At 45.7% G+C, this 22,093-nt stretch overlaps 5 protein-coding genes across 5 annotated transcripts in view; 1 reads left to right on the forward strand and 4 right to left on the reverse strand.

Annotated features, from left to right (window-relative positions):
- The window catches only part of LOC126556735 (protein serrate), a 98,615-nt gene extending 79,685 nt beyond the window's left edge, over positions 1-18,930 (reverse strand). Inside the window, exon 1 of the mRNA XM_050212204.1 lies at positions 18,624-18,930. Within this exon, the coding sequence (XP_050068161.1) occupies positions 18,624-18,689 (66 nt within the window). The 5' untranslated portion in view covers positions 18,690-18,930. The remainder of the gene's footprint in view (positions 1-18,623) is intronic.
- Positions 1-22,093, reverse strand: part of LOC126559071 (RNA-binding protein pno1) — a 454,598-nt gene that overhangs the window by 394,875 nt on the left and 37,630 nt on the right. The window lies entirely within an intron of this gene.
- The window catches only part of LOC126559532 (uncharacterized), a 205,016-nt gene that overhangs the window by 114,611 nt on the left and 68,312 nt on the right, over positions 1-22,093 (forward strand). The window lies entirely within an intron of this gene.
- LOC126559107 (ras-related protein Rab-1A) overlaps positions 1-22,093 on the reverse strand; it is a 156,361-nt gene that overhangs the window by 113,968 nt on the left and 20,300 nt on the right. The gene's annotated exons all lie outside the window — the stretch shown is intronic.
- LOC126559236 (uncharacterized protein C14orf119) overlaps positions 1-22,093 on the reverse strand; it is a 261,691-nt gene that overhangs the window by 95,910 nt on the left and 143,688 nt on the right. The gene's annotated exons all lie outside the window — the stretch shown is intronic.

Below are 22,093 nucleotides of genomic sequence, written 5' to 3' on the forward strand. Positions count from 1 at the left end.
CATCTTCCGCGAGCAATCACTTCCTCATCCCAATCCGTCTCCGGTTGATTCTCTGGTTGGATGTTGGGGAATGACGAGACGGTACGACACCTTGGCGACGAACATGAGGACGAGTCTCCGGAGAGTGTATGGCCGCGTCGTAAGATGATGCGAACCGGACAGGCGCATCAAGTGAAGTAAGCGTTAAATTGCTTCTTTCTTCTGCCACTTTTTTTACGAGCGCTCACCATAACACCTCTCTCCCTGCTTCCTCGGCTTTTGCCCTCAGAGGCCCTATTCTTTCTTTTTATGTTCATTTAGCGGGCCATGCTGGGGGCCCCATACCTTACGCGGGGGACTCCAAAAAAGGGAATCAACATACAAAATCATTAACGCAACCGCCTGTCTACACACTTTTTGTACGTCTCCTCTTTCGCGCAATCAAACTGGTATATTCTGGCGTCGTCGTCTTGAGCGAGCGATACCCGTCTTCATCGTGGAACAGTACCGCTGGTAGCAACAGTTACAGGGTCAACAAGCATCGTGTTTTTGTTGTTGTTGTTGTAGTTGTTGTAGTCGTACTTCCCGTGACCATGAATTGCGCACGGAGCATCGGCAGGAAAAACGAACAACCGAATCCGGCTACACTCCCGATGACAGTGACGAAAAAATTAACGCTAGAAAGAACGTAACTTCTAGCCGTTGCCGTTCATTGTCCCGAGGCACCGGGGAGGGTCATAGATCACATTCGGTGAGCAAGAACATCGTAAAGCGCGCCTTTTCCAACGAACTCGGCCTGCTTTCTGCACGGGTACGTACATTTATCATAAGTTGCATTGCATTGAAAACAAAATGGAACAAAAGCTTCCCCAACTCAATCCTTTTCTGACCTTGAGGTTCAAAATCATTTCCCGCTTTCCGGCTGCGGCATCGTGAGGTCTCTCGGTTTGGCTGGGAGTGTGAAATATGAAGAAAACAGTACCGAACGCAGCGTTGTTGTAAAACGAAACGCTGCCGAAGTAAATTACCCATTCGAGCTGGGCGGCATTCACATGTGTGCGCTAAATGCTTCATATCAGGCCGCATGAGAAATCACCATGAAAGCATAAAACACTCAACGACTGTTGCAAATCGGATATTTATTTGCACCCGCAACCGTTCCCCGCGGCTACGTGGATCTGTTTTTCGCGCATTGCACATCTTCGTCTTTAACTACTTTCTTCGATCCCACTTCCGATCCTGGAGGTTGTGAATGCGCATCGTAGACTTTAAACTGGCAAGGATCATGTTACGTGGCGCGTCTTGAGTGGACGGGGCAAAAAGTGCAACGAATCACGTCGGCGCATGAGACGAGTGTAGCATGTGATGGGGCTGATTAAAACAACAAACTTGGGTCTTGAGTCTTCGCCGCCGCCAACTGCAGCACCGTTCTCAATCACGAAGATGAGTTTACGCTGGCTGGCAATTGATTTTGCATATATTTCGAGTGACCATTTAACTTCACCGAACGTGATACCAACGCGGTAAGATGTGCTTTTGCGTTCCAGGTCGCAGTTCTCATAAAGCGAAGATAAATTGTACACACGCTTTGGTGCAGGATGTTGCATCAGATTTCACGGACAGGCACATTCTGGAGCGTTTGGGTAGACAGTGGTCATTCGGTTGTCTTTTGGGAGGTTTTGTTTTCAGTACAGTTGTGAAGATTTTTTTTTTTCACAACTCTATCCCGGGATGGTTGTTTCTCACCGATGAAGAGAAGAAGCATGCAAAGGTGTTTTTTTCATCGTATTGTAAGAAAACGTGTTTGATTGTATCGAATTTCGTACGCCTGCTTTATGGTAGTGTGAAACGGTTATGACTTGAGCTTTTTATTTCTTTCAAACCACTGAAACGCTCCCATCCTTGGAAGAGTATAATTGAAGCTTTATGGAAAAGTTTTCGGTGACGATGTATTTTTTCTTTACAGTTGGTTGTTTCGTTTTTGTTCTGAAATTTGTTTTATTCTATTTAGAAGCAATCAATTTCAACTGAGGTGAACGCTTTATGCATAATTTGTTGAATTCGACTAAATATTTTGAGAAGTTAATAATAATTAATTTTTACAGCTTGGTTGAAGACATTTTAATTTAGCTGTAACCAAGTGCTGCAGATTGCTGATGCAGTCTTAACTGGCGTTGTATGTTATCTTTTCAATAAATTGCTTGGAGCATTTATTTGTACGATATTTGTGGTATAATGGTGTGGTAGGACGCCTCACGGTAGGTCCGGGGTTTACAGTCCATCCGGACTTTTCCCCCGTAGTGAAGACTGATTATCCAACTACGTGGTTTATCGATAAGTGTAGTGAGCCATTCAAAGGTCGGCGTGAAGAAATTATCGTATGATCTACAGCAATCGTAAGAATAATGGCTTACTTAAGACACATTAAGGCAACAAGTAAACAGTACCTTTCATGAATTCCTTTTCACTAACATACTAACCAAAAGCAGTACAAAATTAAAAGTTCATCTCCATACGTACTACACGATACAGCGCCCACTTCTGCCGATCACACTTAATGCTCCAAATGTGCTCGTTTATGCTCGCGCACGCGCACACGCCTTTCGCGTCCACAAATAAACAAACCGGGCGCAAACAAGCTTGCAAACAGACAAACAAATAAACAAACACAACCATTTTTTCCAATCACTTGGCGCGGGTTCACGGGTTGACCGAACCGTTTTGCGCCTGAATAGATCGGTTTGTTTGCCGGTTTCGATAGGTTCGAAGTGTGCCTGTTCACGTTCACGAGTGCAAACCGCGTGGAGTGGCCCGACAGTGTCCGTACCGAAACCCGCCGAAAGGAAAGTGGAAGAATTTCGTTAATTTTGATTGATTGGACATCGAGCACTTGCCGCAATGCGGTTCATTTTTCTTCGTCGCCATTTTTGGGGCGGACCGGGGAGTAAAAGGGCAAGAAAAAACCCACCCGGCACGATGGAGGGTGGGTGCCAAAAGGGAAAGGATTCGTGAAACCGCGTGAAGTGTACGATCGATGCGGGGGAGATGTCAAATTTAGCATCAATTTTCCCACCCTCTGACGTGCGGCTCGGCTGCGTGGTCAGCTCGAGGTTCGTCACGAACTGAGTATGTGCTTTGTCAAATCACACGCGCAGAACTCCAAATGGGGATTCGTAAGCCTTTAGCACACACCTGGGAACGCTCTGGGAAAGGTTGGCGGGTAGCACGGTACGGCAGGGGGAAGCAGGGTGGAATAAATTTTCATATTTATTGAATGCTAACGATGCGATTATTACACCTTCACGCGGGCAAATCGAAAAGAAGGCAACGTTAAAGGGATAGGATTTCGGTTTGGGAAAACAGGTCCGTTTCCACTTGATTGCGAATCGTGCGTGCGTGAGCCCGTATGCTACTTCTTCGGGCCGTGCAATTGAAATGGAACTCTGCGTCGCGCGTCGCCAAGCAAAATGAAATATCGAAAGTGAAAGAGAGAAACATTCGAATGGCGTTGCATGCGGTAAGCAGCACAGGATCACCCGTCCTGTGACGAAACACGTGTTCATGTTTAATTTCTCAAAATGTAGACCAGCCCGCCAAACGGCCGTTCGTTCAAAGGGATCGGTCCAAAGGAAATGGTACGCAAGCCAACCACCTCGGCCAACCACCAAGCCGGTACGATGGCAGGTTCTGGCTAATGGAATGCATGGCGATCGTGCAGAAGGCAAAGTAAACTCAACTATATGCTAATCGAGTCGCGGCGGGTTGCAGACTGCAAGCTTGATCAGGTGCTAGGGTGTGAGAGCGAAAACCTGCCCGCGGCATGGCATGAGCCAGGGCTGGGCAGGGTTCCCGAAAGGTTGTCAGTTTGGTTCCCACCGTGAGCAATGCACTTGCAACTAGATGCACGTATACACACACGGAGAAACACAGAAACATAGGGGAAGTTCAGCATTGAACTGGATCGGTTCGATGCTGCGGAGGACGGAATGACTAAATCAATTTGTGAAGATATTAATAACCACCGTGAGTGACCGTGTGTGTGTGTGACTGCGAGTCGTGCCTTTTACACTTCAGGGGATCGATCGATGCTTGAGTGAAAACGTATTTATTATTAATTAACTCATTGCGATTTGACCATGTGTCGGTGGGTAAGGTGATTAGTGTGGTCTCGATGAAGATCAATTTGCTGTAACAGAACAAGTGGGTTAGGTTAGCTTGAATGTAGGAAAATAATTTGAAACAGTTAAAACAAAGAAACAAAATTCATAGTATTAATTCAATCAAAATAATACATTTAATGTAAATAGTAACGAGGAAATAATGATCAAAAGGGTATTGCAAATCGGAAACTACATTACTGTGCACGAAAGACTTGTCTGTAAGTAAATGGATATGATTATCATTAATAGGAAATCGTGAAATTAGATTTCCCTCACAGAAATAACAACAAATCTTCCTAGCTTATTTATTGCTCCGCATAAATATCTTCTCACCAGGCGGTCACCAGGCGAATCGTTTTAGTATTTCACTCGATTCCATGGCTCATTGCTGTGATTGCAACGTCTCTTTTTCTGCAATGTTCCACCTTCATCTATGACGATACCGAGAACGAACGAAGCCGACGACGACTACGACGACACTAAACTGCAATTATGACGCCTAATCTTATGCCAGATTGGCGTAACATCCCGACCGTGTTCTCATTCTTGCTTATCGCAAAAGGCACTTCAAACCTAGCAAGATTAGTTTGCCACCCTTCTCCTCACTTAAGTGAAACCTTTCTAGTTCTCTTTATCTCTCTCTCTCTCTACTTCATTCCATCTTCCTCACTGTAGAATAAACAAATAAACGAAGAGCACCCAAAACACTTGCAGCTCGACATTGGAACGTGCTTGCGGTGAGACAATCGTGCTTCAAGTTTGCCATTTTGCATGAAACTGGTGCTTGGCAGTGAATGTCTTGGGCCAGCTGGTTCCAGAATCGCACGAGAGACTCGATAGCACAATAGTGGTGCGTGCTGCTGAAAGCCAGCCGAAGGAACGAACGGCATTCCACACCGGCCGTCCTCGGAAACGCGAAAAAAGCGGAACGGAAAATCTTCTCAATTAATCAGCATCATCCCACCCCGAACGCACCAGCTCACACAGCCTCCCCCATACGACTGCTGAAGACTCGCGGTAAGGGCCGGTTTTCGGGACCGGTGGAGGCCATAAGGTTGATGGTTAATGCTGTTACAGCCAGCCAACCACCATGCATCGTTGCGAGAGATGGGGTGGAAATGAATCTTTTGACTGCGGTCTAAGATTTTAGCTTCCCTCCCTTTGTGCGTCTGTCGATGGTGAAGTTCCCTTTCGGAGGGTGGAACCATCCGAGCACGATCAGTTCAGAAAGTAGTAGAAAGAGAGGAAGAGAACAAAATAGAGAGCGAGTGAACAGCAAGTGTACAGGCAGGCCACCGGGCCGGCTTGGTGCGTACTGTATGATTAAAATAAAATAAAACAGGAAATGATGCGATAAATGCTTTCTTCCAGCAAAAGCACGCATACCAAGCAACGGCAGCAGCTCCCATCGCGATAGGAATGCCGTAGTGGGATTCGAGAAAGGAGAGAGACGAATCGACTTCAGTTTTAAGAAGGAAAAAAAACTTCTACTCGCTAAGAATGCGCGCTTGTCCGCGCTTCGCAAACCTCTACTTGGCGGACACCAACGTTTGAAGAAAGATGCCGCAAAGCTTAACCAACGAGATATGATGAAGTTTTGTTGTTTCTGTTTTTAGCTCTGTGCGCCGTGGTGTGTGTCCATGATTTCAATCTACATATGTTTTGATGCCTGCAGCAGTGTGGCTTACCGTCGGTGGAACCCGGTGCAGGTGCCGCTTCATCGCCCTGCAGTGTGGCGCAAATCGTTGATTTATTGGAAGCTAGCGGTACAACCTCCGAGCAGCAGTCGAGACCAACGAAAAGCGGAACCTCATGCCAGAAGATAGGGGGAAAACAGTACAGTCTAAAAGCAGCTGAAAAAGAAAGCCCAAACAACAACGGCACGCGGACAGACTAGGAATTATTCTTTGCCTAGCCGGTCAGCATGGGCCATAAATAAGGGCTGCAACAAATACACGCTCCCATCGACTACGCCGTCAGATTGGCTTCCTCTCGCTATCGCTTACTCACGACAGGCGGAATTAATAACAGGTGGACGGCGAATGTTATCCGCACCGGTCAGCATTATTGCACTGCTTGCCCCAGCTATTGACCCGTGGTGGTGTTGTGCGAATTTTTCTTCGATTCGCATACTATTTGCTCGATCATCAATCTCGCGATCGGGCAGAAACAGCGGGGCTGGTGAAAAATCTAAAGCCCTCCAGGCTTAGGGATAGGTTGAACTGGCAAGTTAGAGGCACTTGCCTTGCCTTGTCCTGACGGTTGATAGACTAACGAAATTCGACGATTCAGTTAGCTGGGCAGGAAATCACGAATTATCGTACACCGGTGATCGGTTTTATGGATGGATGATTTTATTGTATCCTGGAAATTCACCAAAGCTTCCAAAAAAGCAACACGCATGGTAATTTCAGTGCTGGGATCGTGAGCTGACGAGATGCGTGTTGCTTCCTGTACATGGGGTTAGTTTCACTTCGTACAAGTTTTTTTTCTTTTTCTCTCAAGCTTCAATGTTCGAATGTCACCCTCAGAAGTCTTTGCTCTCCAAAAAATGTGCATTTACTGCACGTTCTAGAGTCGTGAATTCCAACCAGTTTAGCCTTGAGCACGTATGGGACAAAATTCCCATCAGGTTTAAGGTAAAACAAGAACATCACCGAATCCTTTAAGCTGCTCAAAATCGTACATACAGCTCTAGCTGCGGCACCGTCTAACTATGTTGATGGGTGCCGTCAAATAACGCGTGTGTACAAGTAGGTTCAAGTGCGGCAAGTGGCAAGATATAATTTAAATGTAAAAGACCCGTCAACAAGAGGCGCGCTAACCGGGACGTGCATCGAGACCCGGTGCGCTCTTCATTCCTTATGCGGTCGAACGCACAGGACCAGTGTGGAATGTTTCGTACCAAATGGAATGGTTCCGAGGTTGGATGTTTCCGTGCGGGTGTTAAGAACGGTCGGGTTTTCACCGAGTTCCGCGTAGAATACTAATTGAGTTTTTTTTTTCGTTGCCAAGTTTCTGCGTACCGTGAACAGACTCACCTGGCAAGATTGTCGTGGAGTGCGTGTTTCTCATCAGGACAGCGTACTTCGTCGTTTTTTTTTTTTTCGTGTCTGCTTCCCGGATAATCAAGCCATTAGTGTTTATTTATAATGTTATTACCGAGCGATTCATTTGCAATTTCTATAGCCGCTGTTCGAAGTGTGAAGTTTGTCTGTTTGTTCGTGGAATTCTCTGTACGGCGTTGTCGCTTTTTTTGTTGCTTGACACCAAGGATTGATCGATAGAAGATCGTGATGATGACTGCATTAAGGTGGGATGGGAAAGAATTACCAACTCGAGGGGATGTTTTCTTGTGCTTTAAATTTCGTCCCCACTGTGAACCCATTCCATGACGATTACGCATCGCAAATGCACTCACTCTACAGTTGCAGTTGACCAAGTCGAAGCGAATGGCACCCACCTTCTCGTACCTCGAGGAAAGCGAGGGAAGTCGACTCATTACTGCGTGTACCGAATGGAACGATCAGTTAAAATTAATTACCACTTTATTTATCGGAGCAATAAAGGGACGAAGCAAGCAATGCAGTCTTTCGCACTGACGAAACTTTCATTCGAGGTTGTGGGTATTAAAATCGGAACACACGGTGTTGCAACTCTGGACGTATAAATTGACCCGCACTCTACGGAATAGAGATCGCATTTTATAGTGTCACCCGGTGTGGTGCTCCAATCTCAAATAAATGTCTGTAACGACATTCAGAGGTTTGTGGTCGAAGAAAACGTGATCGTCGAAAGCGAGCTCCACATGCGTTCAACGCTGAGTTCTGTTTGATGACATTAAATCTCGAGCCTTTAAAGATATCACTTAAAATCCCATCCCGGTAATGATCCAAATTTCTGAGCCCAAACATCTCCAAAACCTTACCAGCAAATGAGAGGTTAAACACACACATATACACAATGGTGAGGTCATGAAATTGAGCACCACACAAATCTTTGTCCACCCAAGGTCCTAAAAACAACAAATAAAATGTCCGTAATCGACGATGTTATTGATTGGTCTCCCGGCGTGTTTTACACGCAGCTGTCATCCAGACCACTAGGGCGAATGGCGCTCTGTTAGTATCTGTCGCGTATCTGTCACATAGATGGGATGCGGACCGCGATAGGATAGTAAAACAGAGAAATTAAAATAACACAGTCGATCGCGGCGCGATCGATCGGAACCGAAGTGAGAAATGGTTCCAAGAAGTGGCCCGAACTGGTGAAGAACAAAAAGACACCTTATTAAACCTGTATCGATAGAACCTGTTCCTGGTGATTGGATCTTTGTTTTGGCCGCACGATTAGTGCCGATCCGTTGATGATCCGACCGGACATGCCGCTCGAGTGCAGTGTTTTTATTTGTACAACAATTAAACGTCAGCTTGAGATTGTTTCTGGGATGGACGGTTGGAAAACTAGAAATGACAAACGCGTCTCACGGGGATGCAACCTCTAGCAACTGGTGCTTGGTGCGTGCTGAGACCCGGGGCAAGCAGTTTTTTGTTGTTACTTCTTCTCCTATTACTTTGCGGTACATTCCATTTTCTTTCGATTATTTATTTCCCCCGGTGGATTGTTGCATTCGGTCTGGTGACGCTAAAGCGGTCCTTATGTCGCGACAGCGACAGGCAAGACAAAAACGAAACATACACACACACCATACGCACGTACGCACGCATGTCCAAGATTCCAGCGTAATTGTGTGTACTCTGGGACAAGTGTGTACCGTTGTCCGTGGTGCAGTTGCACTTTCGAGCCAGGCCGGTGGGCGCATCTTGGCCAGGCGAGGTTGTGAGTGACTTTTCTCGCCCAGCATAATTATCATCGACATATGGTGCCATCGGTTCCGCTGCAAAATTGTCTTCCCCTGTATGTGTCCCCTGATCGTACTATGTAAGCCCGCCAGTAGTAAGTCACCGTGATTGAAGGCGTCCTTTCACTTCGAGTTACGAGATGTGAAGTATGTGCGAGTATATGTGTGTGTGTGTGTGCATGCGTCTGCAAGTGTGGTTGATCTCGGTCAAGATTTATTATGTTTTCATCCATATTTCCCAAACCATATCGGAAAGGAAAAAGGTGATGACGTATCCGTTTTTGGTTTTGGTTTGAACGGTTTTTTCTTTCTCGATCTCCTAGACCTAGACTTCGGACTAGCACGCCCGTTGGGATGCGTCATATTTTCCCCACCGGTTCGTTCGTTTTACATGCAGTTTAAAAAAAACGGGTCTCAGAAGATCGAGAGAGAATTAACAAGAGAAAGAGAAAAAAGCACAACCAAACCACGGAAACGCGACCAGGAGTTCCCGTTCCGGCAGCGACTGCGCGATGTTTGATGGGAAGTTGTCAATTAATTCTATTAGCTGCCATTTTTGGACCACTGATCGGTTGAACCAGTTTCGGACCATTCGTCGCTCGTTGGTCCGTGAGGTAAATGGACTGGAAATAAACCCACCTTCTTCCATTTTTCCTCTTTTCCTCTCGCCTACTACTTATCTCACCGCCACCGCACAATGATTGGGTTCCGTTTCGCCGTCACTTCGACATCGTAAATCGCTTCGGGTTCAACATTTAATTAGAGTTATGAATAATTCCGCGGTTTTTTTTTTCGAGTGGTGTGGTTTTGTGTGAGCCGCAACCGCGCTCGTCACATCTGCCGCCCGTGGGACGTGGGTTGAAGAATGATAGTAAAAACCGGTGGTTAGAGAAGAAAAAAAAAAGAAAAACAGTGCCACAATAAAAACAACACAACAAGACCACTTTATGAAGGTCTGAAGCATCATCTTCAGGTTCCCGTGGCGATCGTGTCGTGTATCTGCGCGGCTCATCGTAAAGCCACCAAAATTGTGTCCGGGGACCGCATCGTGCCCCACGCTTGTGCCTGTTTAAATTTTCGTGTGTTTTGTGAGAGTGCTGTTTTATTCTTCTTGTTGTTTTTGGTTTTTTGGTTGTTTGCTGAAACAGCATGTTGGCGTAATTTTTCAGCACCTCATTTTTAGTAGCTGTGAATTTCGACTGATTTATAAACAGCTCCGTTCGGGCGTCTCACGATCGCGAATTGCGCGGGTTCTGCTGTTCATGGAAAGATTTACGATTGCCGGTACGGGTTGGATGGGTGCTCGATGGAATTCTATTTTCAAACCACCCACCCAGCCGGATAGACGCTGCACGTGCTGATAACAGAGAGGGCACGCGGCCGCAAAGTGGGCTGCGATCGTAGCTGCCGTTTTGGTTTAACCATCGCTCCTATTCGACAGCCATCAGCAGCAAGAGTTGGCCTTCAAATCTAGCTGCATTTATCACGTTGTGTTGACCCCGAAATGTGAACGCTATTGCTGTTATGTGTTGACATTGTTACATTGCTTCCCAAGCAGAAGACGTGGCCCTTTTTGCTTGCCCGTGTCTAAAGCATTGCATTTCATTTGTGGCGGAAAATTAATGTCTGTCTCCAAACGGTCACCAAACGCACCGATCGGAGGGATAGCCATCTAGCGTCATCAATCCACCACAAACCTGGGACGCGATTTGTGAAAATCGTCCGGTCAAGATGGCATGATTTATTTCCATCTTCTCAACCACCTCCGTCGCTCTCGGATCTCGGAACTCCCGCACCCTCGCGGTTCGTGGGGTTAATTAATTCGGTTATCTTTTGACTATTTTCAGCCTCATTAGAAACGATAATTAATTGCGTTCGACTCAGTCGGTTCCTGAGCGTTCCGAGGTTCAGGCAGCTTTTAACGGTTGTGCCGTAGGTGAAAGACGAAACAAAACAAAAAAAAGTATAGGGCGACTCGGATCGGCAGATTCGAGCCCAGAGCATAAATGACCGTGCGCCTCAAGCGATCGATTCCCGTGGTTGGCGGACAGTTTGGTCGGAAAAGGTTAACTTTTGCCATGGCCTTTTGCCAATGGTATCGTTCACAGTATTACGGAATGCGACGCGCAGTCTTGGAGATTTTTGAAGAGTAGAAATAATAAAAAAAATCACACACAACCACAAACACCGTAAGCTCTCGAGTTGTCGGAACAGCACAGATCGGCGTGAAACCTTCCGAGCGGTGAAATAAAACAAAAACAAAATGAATGGGCAACTAAAGGCAAAACGGAACCCGAATGGGGACAGGAGATAAAGTTTAGAATTTTAAAAGATGCAGAAAATAAAAATAAACCAAAGCGTTCTCGTGGGCTCGATGGACTTGGTTGGCCGGCAGCCTCACCGTTTAGATCGAAAGACCTTTAAACGGCGCTCATCTCCAAAGCGCTTGCCAGTGGTTTATGTTGTTAATTTTGGATTCCAAAGTTTCTGTAGCTAAGCGCAATATTTTGCTATTTATTCTGCAGCTTCGCTTACCCTACACTGAATGACACGTTTTAGTTTTATTGGAGGGAGCATTAAGACGTCGAGCGCTCCATGTGCAGCATATCTGCTGGCGGCACATAGTTGGAGGAAGCATCGCAAAACTCACCCGGAGATCGTTTCGATCAGTTCGAGAAATTAGCGCACATCTACTTTGCATATTGATTCTATCAATATTTTCCCCTCACAAAGCGAAAGAGCCCTGGCGCACTGGGACCGCTTTCGCAGTTTGGTCGCTATAAAATATTCTGCACCGTGATGTGATCGCTCGGCTATTTGTAGTTTCGCTTTTCGACAATTTCATTCCAATTCGCTTGTGAAAAAAAGGAGCGACGAAAGCTCAGAAGACGAAAGAGCAGACGTTGTCCAATATCTGGTCGGGGCAATCAAACTAGAGACATCCGCACAAAACCCGTAGACATCATCGATCAGGATGATACGCTATCCACCTACCATCGGACTCGAAGATGTGATGTTAGGATCGGATGCATATTGCATAGAGGTTTAAAAAAAAACTCGACGCTCCATGTGAGCACAAGCAAGATCGGGAAGAGAACTAATAAAAAATAGACATGCACAGTTCAACCTTTCCACTTGGCATGGCCGCGAGTTATGTTCATGTTTCGCGTATCCTTTCGCCAATGTGCTCGCGTATCTCGCCTCGCCCCGAAGCAATCGACACGAGGTTCAAAATTGCATCTAATTAAATGAAATTTTATATCTTTACAACGCCTATCGGCATCGGGACCAGTTGAAGCGCGCGTTGTTTATGCAGCCATAAAACAGCAAACAAACAGTAAAAAAGCAAAATGCAAACGAAAACATCGTCGTGAGTCGAGGCGGCAATCCTGAGATCCGTGCATTGATCGATCGGCAGACGGGTTCGATCATCAAAGACTGAATGATCGGCCGGTTTGTGTGTGATTTATTTTGATAACTAATCACCGACCAATGCGCGTGCGTTGACGCATGGGCGTTGAGTCACCAGCCGCAGCCTTGGTGGAAGAATTTCGTAGCTTGCACAAGATCATCCCGACACACTGCACTTCAAATTCGCATGTCAGCAAGCGTTACAGTCGCTCAATTTAGCATTAATTGTTGGGTGCTTCAAAATCAACAATTGTTCAAGTGATTGGTGTGGGGTTTTTCGCGTTATGATGTTATTGGTTTGATCCGTATCATTAAACAATCATACTCAAGGTTTGCAGTCACTTCCTTCTGCATCTAAGAACCATTTGTGGCTTGCCCCTCGTGAAGAACGCGATCGGTTACGGCCCAACCAGACCTGCAAGTTTTTCTTTGATTAAGTTCCATCCAAACAGACCAAAAAAAGGCCCACCGAATGAACTGATTGAACAAAAAAGTAGAAAGAAGATTCTAATTAAGATAAAATTAAACCCAACGCATGCACACAAACATAAGCAGAGTATGGGAAGTATTCTGTGTGAAAGCGAAACCAGCGACCATCCGGTATCGGACGATGGAAGGATCACGCAACGGTGTATTTCTACCCGTTCCTCACGGTCTTCAATGCAGAAGGCGCTTGATGCAGAAAACAGAAAATATCCAATCCTGTCCCTTTTGCTTGCTCCTTTTTGGTGGTGGTTTTGTTTCCTTTTGGCGGAAGACGCTATAACAAGGAGAAAAATTGAATTCGTGGCGCAAAATCGAATCGAGCTATGAAAAAAAGCCTTATCGTGTTCGAAGGTGAATATTGGAATTGAGAAAAATAGACAAAAATTGAGTTTTTACTCGTTGGAGCAAGCAAAGCTTCGAGTTTTTTTTCCTGCTATTACTTGAAAGGTTCAGGAGGAATGGACGCTATGATGCTTCGTGAGGAAAACTTCCTTTTACTTTATTCCAAATTCCACCAACGGACAGGACAACCCTAACACTAATACACGTGTAAAGCCCACTAACATTTTTATTCATGTGGAACAAGCTTTACTGGGGTAATGAGTCAACAGTTTCTTTTGGAATTATGAGATTTTACACAGCGAGCAAAGAATCTCCGAAAGCATAAGATCGGATGCGAACATCAGACATGGAGAAGGAACGAAACAACATGCTCCGGTTTCATCCTTTGTGGTGTACTGTTTTGGGGAGGGCCCTCCGAGAAGCCCTCCGGTACCGGATCAGCCCTCGCACCCCTAACCCACATTCGGTTTCGCTCGATGTTGTTGTTCTTTTACGCCACGGCACAAACTCGGGCAAAGATGATAATTCACCAATTCAATTAGTGCCGAATAATGAATCAATGGTTCGGTGGAGCATGATCTCATTATAAAATTATAATCTTTACTCACCACAACACAGCAAACCCCACAATGGTGGAAAGAAGGTGAAATAATCATAAGAAAGAGAACGGCGAGCATCACAAGCGATCGCAAGACCCTGGGGGCCGATCTCGATCATGGAGTGTATCGATAGTTCGGCTAAATATAGCATCTCGCGTGGATCGCCACACGAAGGTTGCCTACTTATTTATGTTTTTTTTTTGGTTAATGTTGAGTGTTTGCTATCTGTGTAATCAGATCAGGAGCGCGGAAGTGAAGAATCGTCTCGTTACTTAGCACAAAAGCATTAGACGATGCCGAAAGGGTGATAATATTCATGCTGCGCTCTTTTTAGGTCTGGTTGAAGCAAATTTCTGAATCAGCTAAGACAACCAAGGGTGAAGAAAATGGAAACGGAAAAGCAAGCCATCGAAAAAAAAACTCATAAAAGAAACAATATTTGTGTGCCAAAAAATAAAACAAATGATGGCTTGACGGAAGCCTTGAAGCGGAATGCGCCGTGGCTGATGATTGAACGGGAAGTGCGTAAATTCAAGCATTTGCGTGGTTATCTACACCACCGAAGCTGGCGACGGCGACAATATCACCGATCTCACCGATCCATCGATCACGGCGGTCCGGTGGCGTTTCATTCGATCAGCATCGTCGGGGCATTATCGCGGGCCCGATCGGGCGTCGATTACCATCGCAATCAATATTTTACCACTCAACTCAACCTAACAAAATAAAATCGTATAACGAGTTAAATAAAGAAACAAAAGAAAAGTGAGCTTGGAAGCTTACTCAGAAAGACGGGCACAATACAAAACGACAGAGCAGTATGGCTTAAAATAGGGGCTCGGACAATGAAGAAAGGATGAGAACGAAGAAAAACCACTTTGTCCAACAATGTTCCAAACGTTCCGTAAAGATCGACAAAATTTTCGTTTCATTTTCAAGATCACCGCTCGCTGATAAGATATTTAGTGGCCCCAAGCATTGAACAGAAGGGCGGGGGGAGGGAGGGGGCTACGGCAAGCAAGAAGAACGACCGGTAGGATCGTCATGATGTGATGGTGCTGTTGGTGACACGGTTAAAAAAACTAACATCCCCCAAAGCAACAACAGCTACAACCATCAAACAGATGAATCTCTGTTTCCAAAAAAAAAAAGCGAACCTCAAACTCCGAAGAAAAACACACGAATCGCGAGTGAAATCGATATCGCTCATCCAGTGCTTCCCGCATCCCCAGCACTACCCCTTTTTCCTTTACCGGATAGGATCGTGATGACGCGGGAAAAGACATTTTCAAACTCTTCTTCTCCGTCGCCACCGATAGGACGCTATTAATCAATGCCCTCTCTCAATGCCCATCAACCGGACGGCCGAAATTTGTTGCGTCGGGCCTCGAACTACCCTTACCTGAGTGGTCTGATGCAAGTGTGTGTTTATTTTGAGGGTGTGCGTCGTGGGGTCTGTTTGCTGCCAGACCACCGTCTCGTTTTGTTTTAAGTCTGTCGCCTTTCTGGTCAACGGTTGGGATCGGCAGGTTTAGTTCCTTTAGACCACCGTCCCAAATAACAGATCTGGCCGGGATGACACTCGCTCTCTCGCTCTCTCGCTCTCTTGGGACAATTAATAGAGCTATTTTATTATTTTATCCATCGAACTTTAGTGTCCTATCATCGGGCATTTGGGAGAGCCTAGCGAGTTAGTCTGATGTCATTTTCTAAGAAAAATCTGTTCAAGTGCTGCTGAATTGAAGCCGAGAACGTTGTCCCTAAAAGATGCGTCGCTTAAGCGGCTGACTAAGCCTTAAGAGCATACAGGAGAGCAGGCGACAACGACCGTTCGATCACCAATGCTTATCCACCGGCGCAGAGGGCAGACAGGAAATCATCATCATCTTCTCGATACATCCCGGTAGGAAGAACGCAAGACGAGCGTAGGACAGACCCGGGGACACCGATAGATTCACGGGACACGCGGTGGTGGTCTGCTTTTAATTGGAAATCTGGCAAGAAACAAGCCGCGACCTCGACACAACAAAACCCTACAGATTCTTTGGCGCGCCAGATTCCGGACTCATTGGGGACTCTGGTGGATCTCGTTCGCGTTCGGTGCGCGAACAAGAGGAAAGCGAGATACAGACCACTAATTAGGAAATTATTCATTATTTATCTGGGCTTGTTTTGGTTCTGTATTTGTGTTGGCCCCATCGCGATCTTCCGATCGCGATTTGATCGCTTCGTTTAAGGTGATCCACATTATAGCGTGTGTAGCTGCATTGGCGTTTGTAAAGATGTGTGTGAAGCAGAAACGCGTCTGAACATGATGGTTTGAAAGCGGCTTGGGTTGATTGTGCCGTAAGTCATCCCGGTGACAGATCAAGCGATCGGAAGATGCCCCTGAACAGAACTGCAGTTTTAATCGCAAGAAAAGCAAAGGAAAACCTACACACGGACACACGGTGAGTGGTGTGTGAATGTGTATATGCTTTGCCGTGGTTAAGCTAAATTATGAAGATCGTCACCAGTGCGAGTGAGCATTGAGCCGGTGTTAATTTGATAATCGCTGCATTAGCGTCACCGGTATCGGGAGCTAATTAATGGCTTGTTTGATACGCCTTTAACGAGGTTAAAATCCTCCTTTTATCAAGACTTGCCACCCGATGTGTTGCGAAATGATTTATACAACTTCTAAGCGCTAAGCGCTGATGACGTGAGATTTTGCGATTGCTAAAAAAGTTGAAGAAGCAATCTTATGGGTTCAACCACAAAAAACCGTGACAATAAAGCAAAAACAAAAAAAGCCACACGAAACTTGATCCGAAAGCACTTCCTCCTTCGAAGTTAGATGCTTTCGCATGTACCAATCGTTAAATATAGATGGACAGCCTTCGGCCACAATCGTTGTCGTTCGTCCGAAGTCCCATCACGATAAATCACCCGCCAAAATCGTTTGAATGGTTGCTCGAAACGTTTCCATGCGGTCGTTGAGTTGTCGAAGGCTTATTGTTTCTGTAAAGGTTTTTTTTTTTGTTCGGTGAGCGTTTGCTTATGGTTCGCCTATTGACTCTCTCGTCATCTAGTATTTAAAGCCCTCGTAACCTGGTACGACTCCAGCTGGGATTAATTGACTGTTTCCGCGGGAAGAAGGTTTCGGCGGGGAACTCGAAGGTAGAAGACATTAAAGACAGAAAGAAGAAAACACAACCAAAAAAACAGACTCCAATGTCGAAGTCATCACATCGTATCAACAAAATAGTCACACGATTGGGAAAATGTGCTGATTGAAAGGATGAATGGGTGGATCATAATCGTGCAGTTAGTTTAGTGGCCATTTAGGTGTGGAGCTTTGGAGAGGCAGTAGAATGTTTGATGATATTGTTGCAGGACACAAAAGAAGCTTTTTCCTGGGTTTCTGCAGGTGATTTGCATTGGTGTGCACAAGGAACAAAAATCATAAATCTAAAACAAGATGTAAATGTTCTGCTTGAGATGAGATTCATGAATCCGCTTCGGAGCATCGATGCAATAGCAGCTGTCCTAATTGATACAATCTAAAGTTAATCGAATTAATTAGTTTTGCTAGATAGCGTTTCACTTGACTGAACTAGCGAACATTATGCACCGACGAAGGGGTTTTCTGTGGCATATGATTATGATTAATTTAATGAAACCGCTCATACCAACGCCAACACCCACCGGCCATAATATAATCGTGATTGCTGTCCGATGGCTTCACCCTATAGTGTCAGTGAAAATTGTCGAATAGCAACCACTAATTCAATTTAATAGCTGCAAGTGTTGCTCAATTGTTGCATGACTTAATTCTCTTCCTGGCGCGGGTGTCTTGTGAGGTAAAGGAAGAATCTTGTCAGTTAAAACTGCTTCCCTTACATATCATTGAAAGTTTCGTACCCATTTGCTCCAGAGAATGGTAAGGAAGGCACCGGTCATCCCGTACAAGCAGGCACTCGGGGGCAGCAACCAATTTTGCGATTATTCGCTCCAAATCACTCTCTCACACTTCATTAATATTCAAATCGAGGCTGCCCAACTGTGGCGTATATGGGTACCCGATCATCCAATCGGAAACCAGTGAACGGGAAATCGGTTGTACCGAACGTCACTGTCCAAACGTTAAACGCGCCCGATGCGCATTCATCATCGTTGGCCAGACCAGCCAGGCGAACCGTTGGGTGAAAGAAGGTGTAATGCGAGGATAAAACCTGAATTAAATATTGATAAGATTGGTGAGCCAAAGATCACCACGGTGAAAGGAGTGGATGAGCACGGAAGGGATAGAAAGGGAGGCAAGTGAGAACGTAACTGTTTAGCCGATGCGCACACACCCGGGTTACACACGGGACGGGAGCAAATCAACAATTCCGAATGGTGTTTGAAAGATTTTACTTTCTTATCCTCGCACCCAGGCGGGTGGGACAGTGTGGGGTGGGATGGTGTTGAGGTACAACGTGAAAGGGGATTTGTTTAAAAGTATGCGATCGATGTTTTCATTCCCGCGAACGAGCGCGCGCGCACACACACACACACACGGAATGGACGAGGTAAAACAAAACGCTAAACACGAACGATGCCACAAGTGACGAACCTGCCCGTGAGCCCGCGACTAGGCGAACGAGCGAGCGACCGTGGGACCGACGTTGCCGGGGCTCGATCGGATCGAAGCTATAACGGGATGATCGCCAGACATGGATTCGAAAAAAAGGGGGACAAAAGTCGCATACGATCGTTGATGACGTGCTAGTGCTTGTGGGGCTGCGGCCTTCTTGAGCTTACCATTGAGATCAGGGTGAGAATTACGACGACGACGCTGGTCCACGAGCGGAGGTCGCCGATTCCCATCTTTTCGCCTTTCCTGCGCGGCTGCTGCTGCTGCGTATGTTTGCGCGTTTTTCCTGCGCCACGCTACGTCGCGTCGGCGGCCGCTGCTTATCAGGCGCAACTGCAATGTTCGACCGCCTGTCTCGATCGGTGCTTTAGTCGTGTAGGATCCCTGTCCAGTGAGCGCGTATCACCGGTCGCTATAGTTACTGCTACAAATATGCTTGCAAGGACATGAAGCGTGGCAAGATATTTCATCACTAGCACCACACAGACACACCACACATGCACAGAGACACCTCGATATCAATTCAATTCACTTTCACACGCCGTGCCTCGAGGGCTTCCCGTCATATTTCGGGGGTTTCTTTGTAAAACTGGGTGCAACACAAACACACACACTCACACGCGCAGGATAAAAGTGCACCGCTCATAAAACTCGTGCACTACATACGGGCACTGCACATGAAAAATTGCCTTTCACAATTGCAGCCGTCACCGAGTGAAACATTCCGGGTCACGTTTGCTCACTAACGCACTCGTCATCATGAATTATTCCACCACGTATCACCACGAACGATGGAGATTCTGCTGTTTGTTATCTCAACAAGTACGCGACTAGTAGTACAGCTTTTCTTGCAGGAAGCTTCACAGACAGGCACTCAGAATTGGCACGCACTACCAATTACCAAGCCGCTCAGTGGGTGTGTGTAATGACACAAATTTCTTTGCTCACCTGTCGAGGCCAGTTACATTGGCCCGGGGTCGGGAAAAATGAACTCGTCAAATAATTAGTTTTCCTCGTTAGCAGACAGGCACGTGAGTGTTTAGCGCTAGTATCGCGACCGGTACGTCTAATCACGCCTCAGCGGGAGGCAAATAGTAATCATCGCTCCAAAAAGGGAAGGGAACTTTGCGCTGGGTTTGAGCGCCGAGGAAGCGAACGATTTACAATAAACCTGATTCACGGAAATCAAATCACGAGATCGTCTCACAAACGCGGTACGGTTCGGTATCCCCAATTTGCCGTCGGCAAATCTGGTGGCCGCGTGATGCTCCGCTTCTTTCGCCAGACAGACAGACTCTACTACCAGAGTGTGCGGGGCTGTACCAAACCACAATCAACACACACGAACACACATACACTAAGGAACCACACTACGGACACAATTTGTTTTGCAGGCCTTTTTTTCCTTTCTGCACAGCCCTCGGGGATTGAAGTTCTTCTTCGCCGACTGCAACACACCGCTTGCTGCGATCGAAGATGTGCGATCAAGCAATTAATCCACTACTTTATCACTTCTCGTGGAATCCGTGCTATCACTGGGATTGTAAGATTTTATTTGAATGCTTGAATTTATAATTCTACTTCTTTTGCTTCACAAACCCGTGGTGCGTGGCGTTTTTCTGTATGTAACACTGTGCACAATTTGGAAGAATTTCATAAATTTTTCAAGCGATCCCCTCCAAACGATACGGGGTTCTTCGAACACTTTTATTTAACAGAGATAAAAAGCACTATTTTTGGCAGAATGCACACAATTGGACGAAAATTTTCTAATGCACATGAATATCTCCTGATAACACGATTATTGTCACGCGCTTTACAACGGGGCACAATTTTTCCGCGTCTGAAAAAGCCGGCATACTGTTGAGCCTACTGGTCACACAATTGTACGATTATTTGCCTTGATGGACTCACTAACCGGCATTGAATCTTGTGTTATGGTAGCACTTTAACTTTACAGCAGAAAAAGAAAACACAGCTCACCAAATCGAATAAAATGAATAATCTCAGGCGAGCAAAATCAATCTATACGATGCGATCTTTTCCACTGCACTTGACGCGATATGTTCGACGGAAACGCACACGCTGGACGCGAAACGCGCACCCTTCGCTTCGACGGAAGAACGACAAATGCGGAGCGAAAAACAACCCGCGGCGAAAAATGATGCTCGGGGCGGTTAGAGTGAGAAAACGTGCTGCGTGAAGAGAGCGGGTATGTCAAACGTGGCGCTCTCCGGTTGCCTGCAGCAATATCCCATGCTTGTTGGTTAATTTTATAGTTGGAGCTATTTGTCGACAAGATGAGTAAATAAGATTGTCGGACCTTTGATTGAACGTGTTTCATATAAATATTTTTCTTCAGAAAAAGTTTGATCAAATAATAATTTAGTTTAATAGCATTACTTACACATTTTTGATGGCATTGATTGGCAATATAGAATTACTTACAGTTCCGCAAGTGTGATCGGTTAAAAGTGTCTGGTTGTAGATAATTTCTAGCTGGTACGAATAGAAGGATTAAGCATGGAATACCAATTGAGGCGTTTATTTCTGTTGTAGAAATTGTTGTTTTATGCATGCATTTATGAATAGTTTCTCTTAAAAATAGTGCAAGATGAGCTTAAAACACATACTAATACGGCGATAAGTTGCAATACTAGAATATAAATAAATTAAAAACACATACTCTAGAATGCCAAATTGCGCTATCGATAGTTTATGTGGCTATGGACAAAAAGAGGCGATTTGAACGAGTTCGACAAGCCTGCCGGAGAGTGAGCTGCGCTCTCGGCGATTGTGTGTATATGATTGTCTCGCTTTTTCGCTAGCGCTCTCTCGTGCTTTCTCCCTCCACTGTTTACCGCACGCTCATTCTCTCGCTCTAGCCAAATGAAAGGACACATTTCTAAGGGAAGATTTTCCTCCTCATAGTTCCAAATCCAAACGCATGGGGGATGAATTTTCCTACCAATCGACTATCACATGCTTCCTTTGCCCTGTGGCTTAAAGGGCGAGTGCGGGAGATTTGTTTTTCCTGACCTACAAACATAAATATATTTTTCCCCCTTTCGTTCCTTCTACACATTTTCGCACCACTCCCTTTCGTTTAATCTTTCGAACAATCATTACACCACCCTTCGTCGATGGATAAAATCCCACTAATCCCTGTTCCGAAATCAATGGTAACTAGATTCGTCGCGGTGATCGCGCGGTCAAATGTGCCGGAACATTTTTATTAGCCACACGCTTCCTTCGTTGCGATGGTGATGCAAACCGCACAACCACGCGCACCCTCGGTCGTAAATAAATCCTCTTCGTGAAGGTTGACAACTGTACATGATGGAAATTATTAGATCATTCATGCATTCTGGTTCCGGTTTTAATCAAGTGCACTGGGGAAACATGAGATACAAAGAATTGTCTCGCCCTCTTGTCGAAGAAGAACCCCTAAAGGGAATGTAAATTAGCTAGCCAAACTGCAACAGCTTCTGCTCGCACCATTGCACATGTCGATTTGTTGGTTGACGGAAGCAGGAACTGACCCTTGGTAGCTAGGTACATTTATGATTGACTATGACACAAGTGACACAGATGCTAAGCTCAAACACTCGCTGTATGTTCACTTTTCCACCAATCT

This window comes from Anopheles maculipalpis, chromosome 2RL, assembly GCF_943734695.1.
Source record: "Anopheles maculipalpis chromosome 2RL, idAnoMacuDA_375_x, whole genome shotgun sequence".
NCBI classification, from domain to species: Eukaryota; Metazoa; Arthropoda; class Insecta; order Diptera; family Culicidae; genus Anopheles; species Anopheles maculipalpis.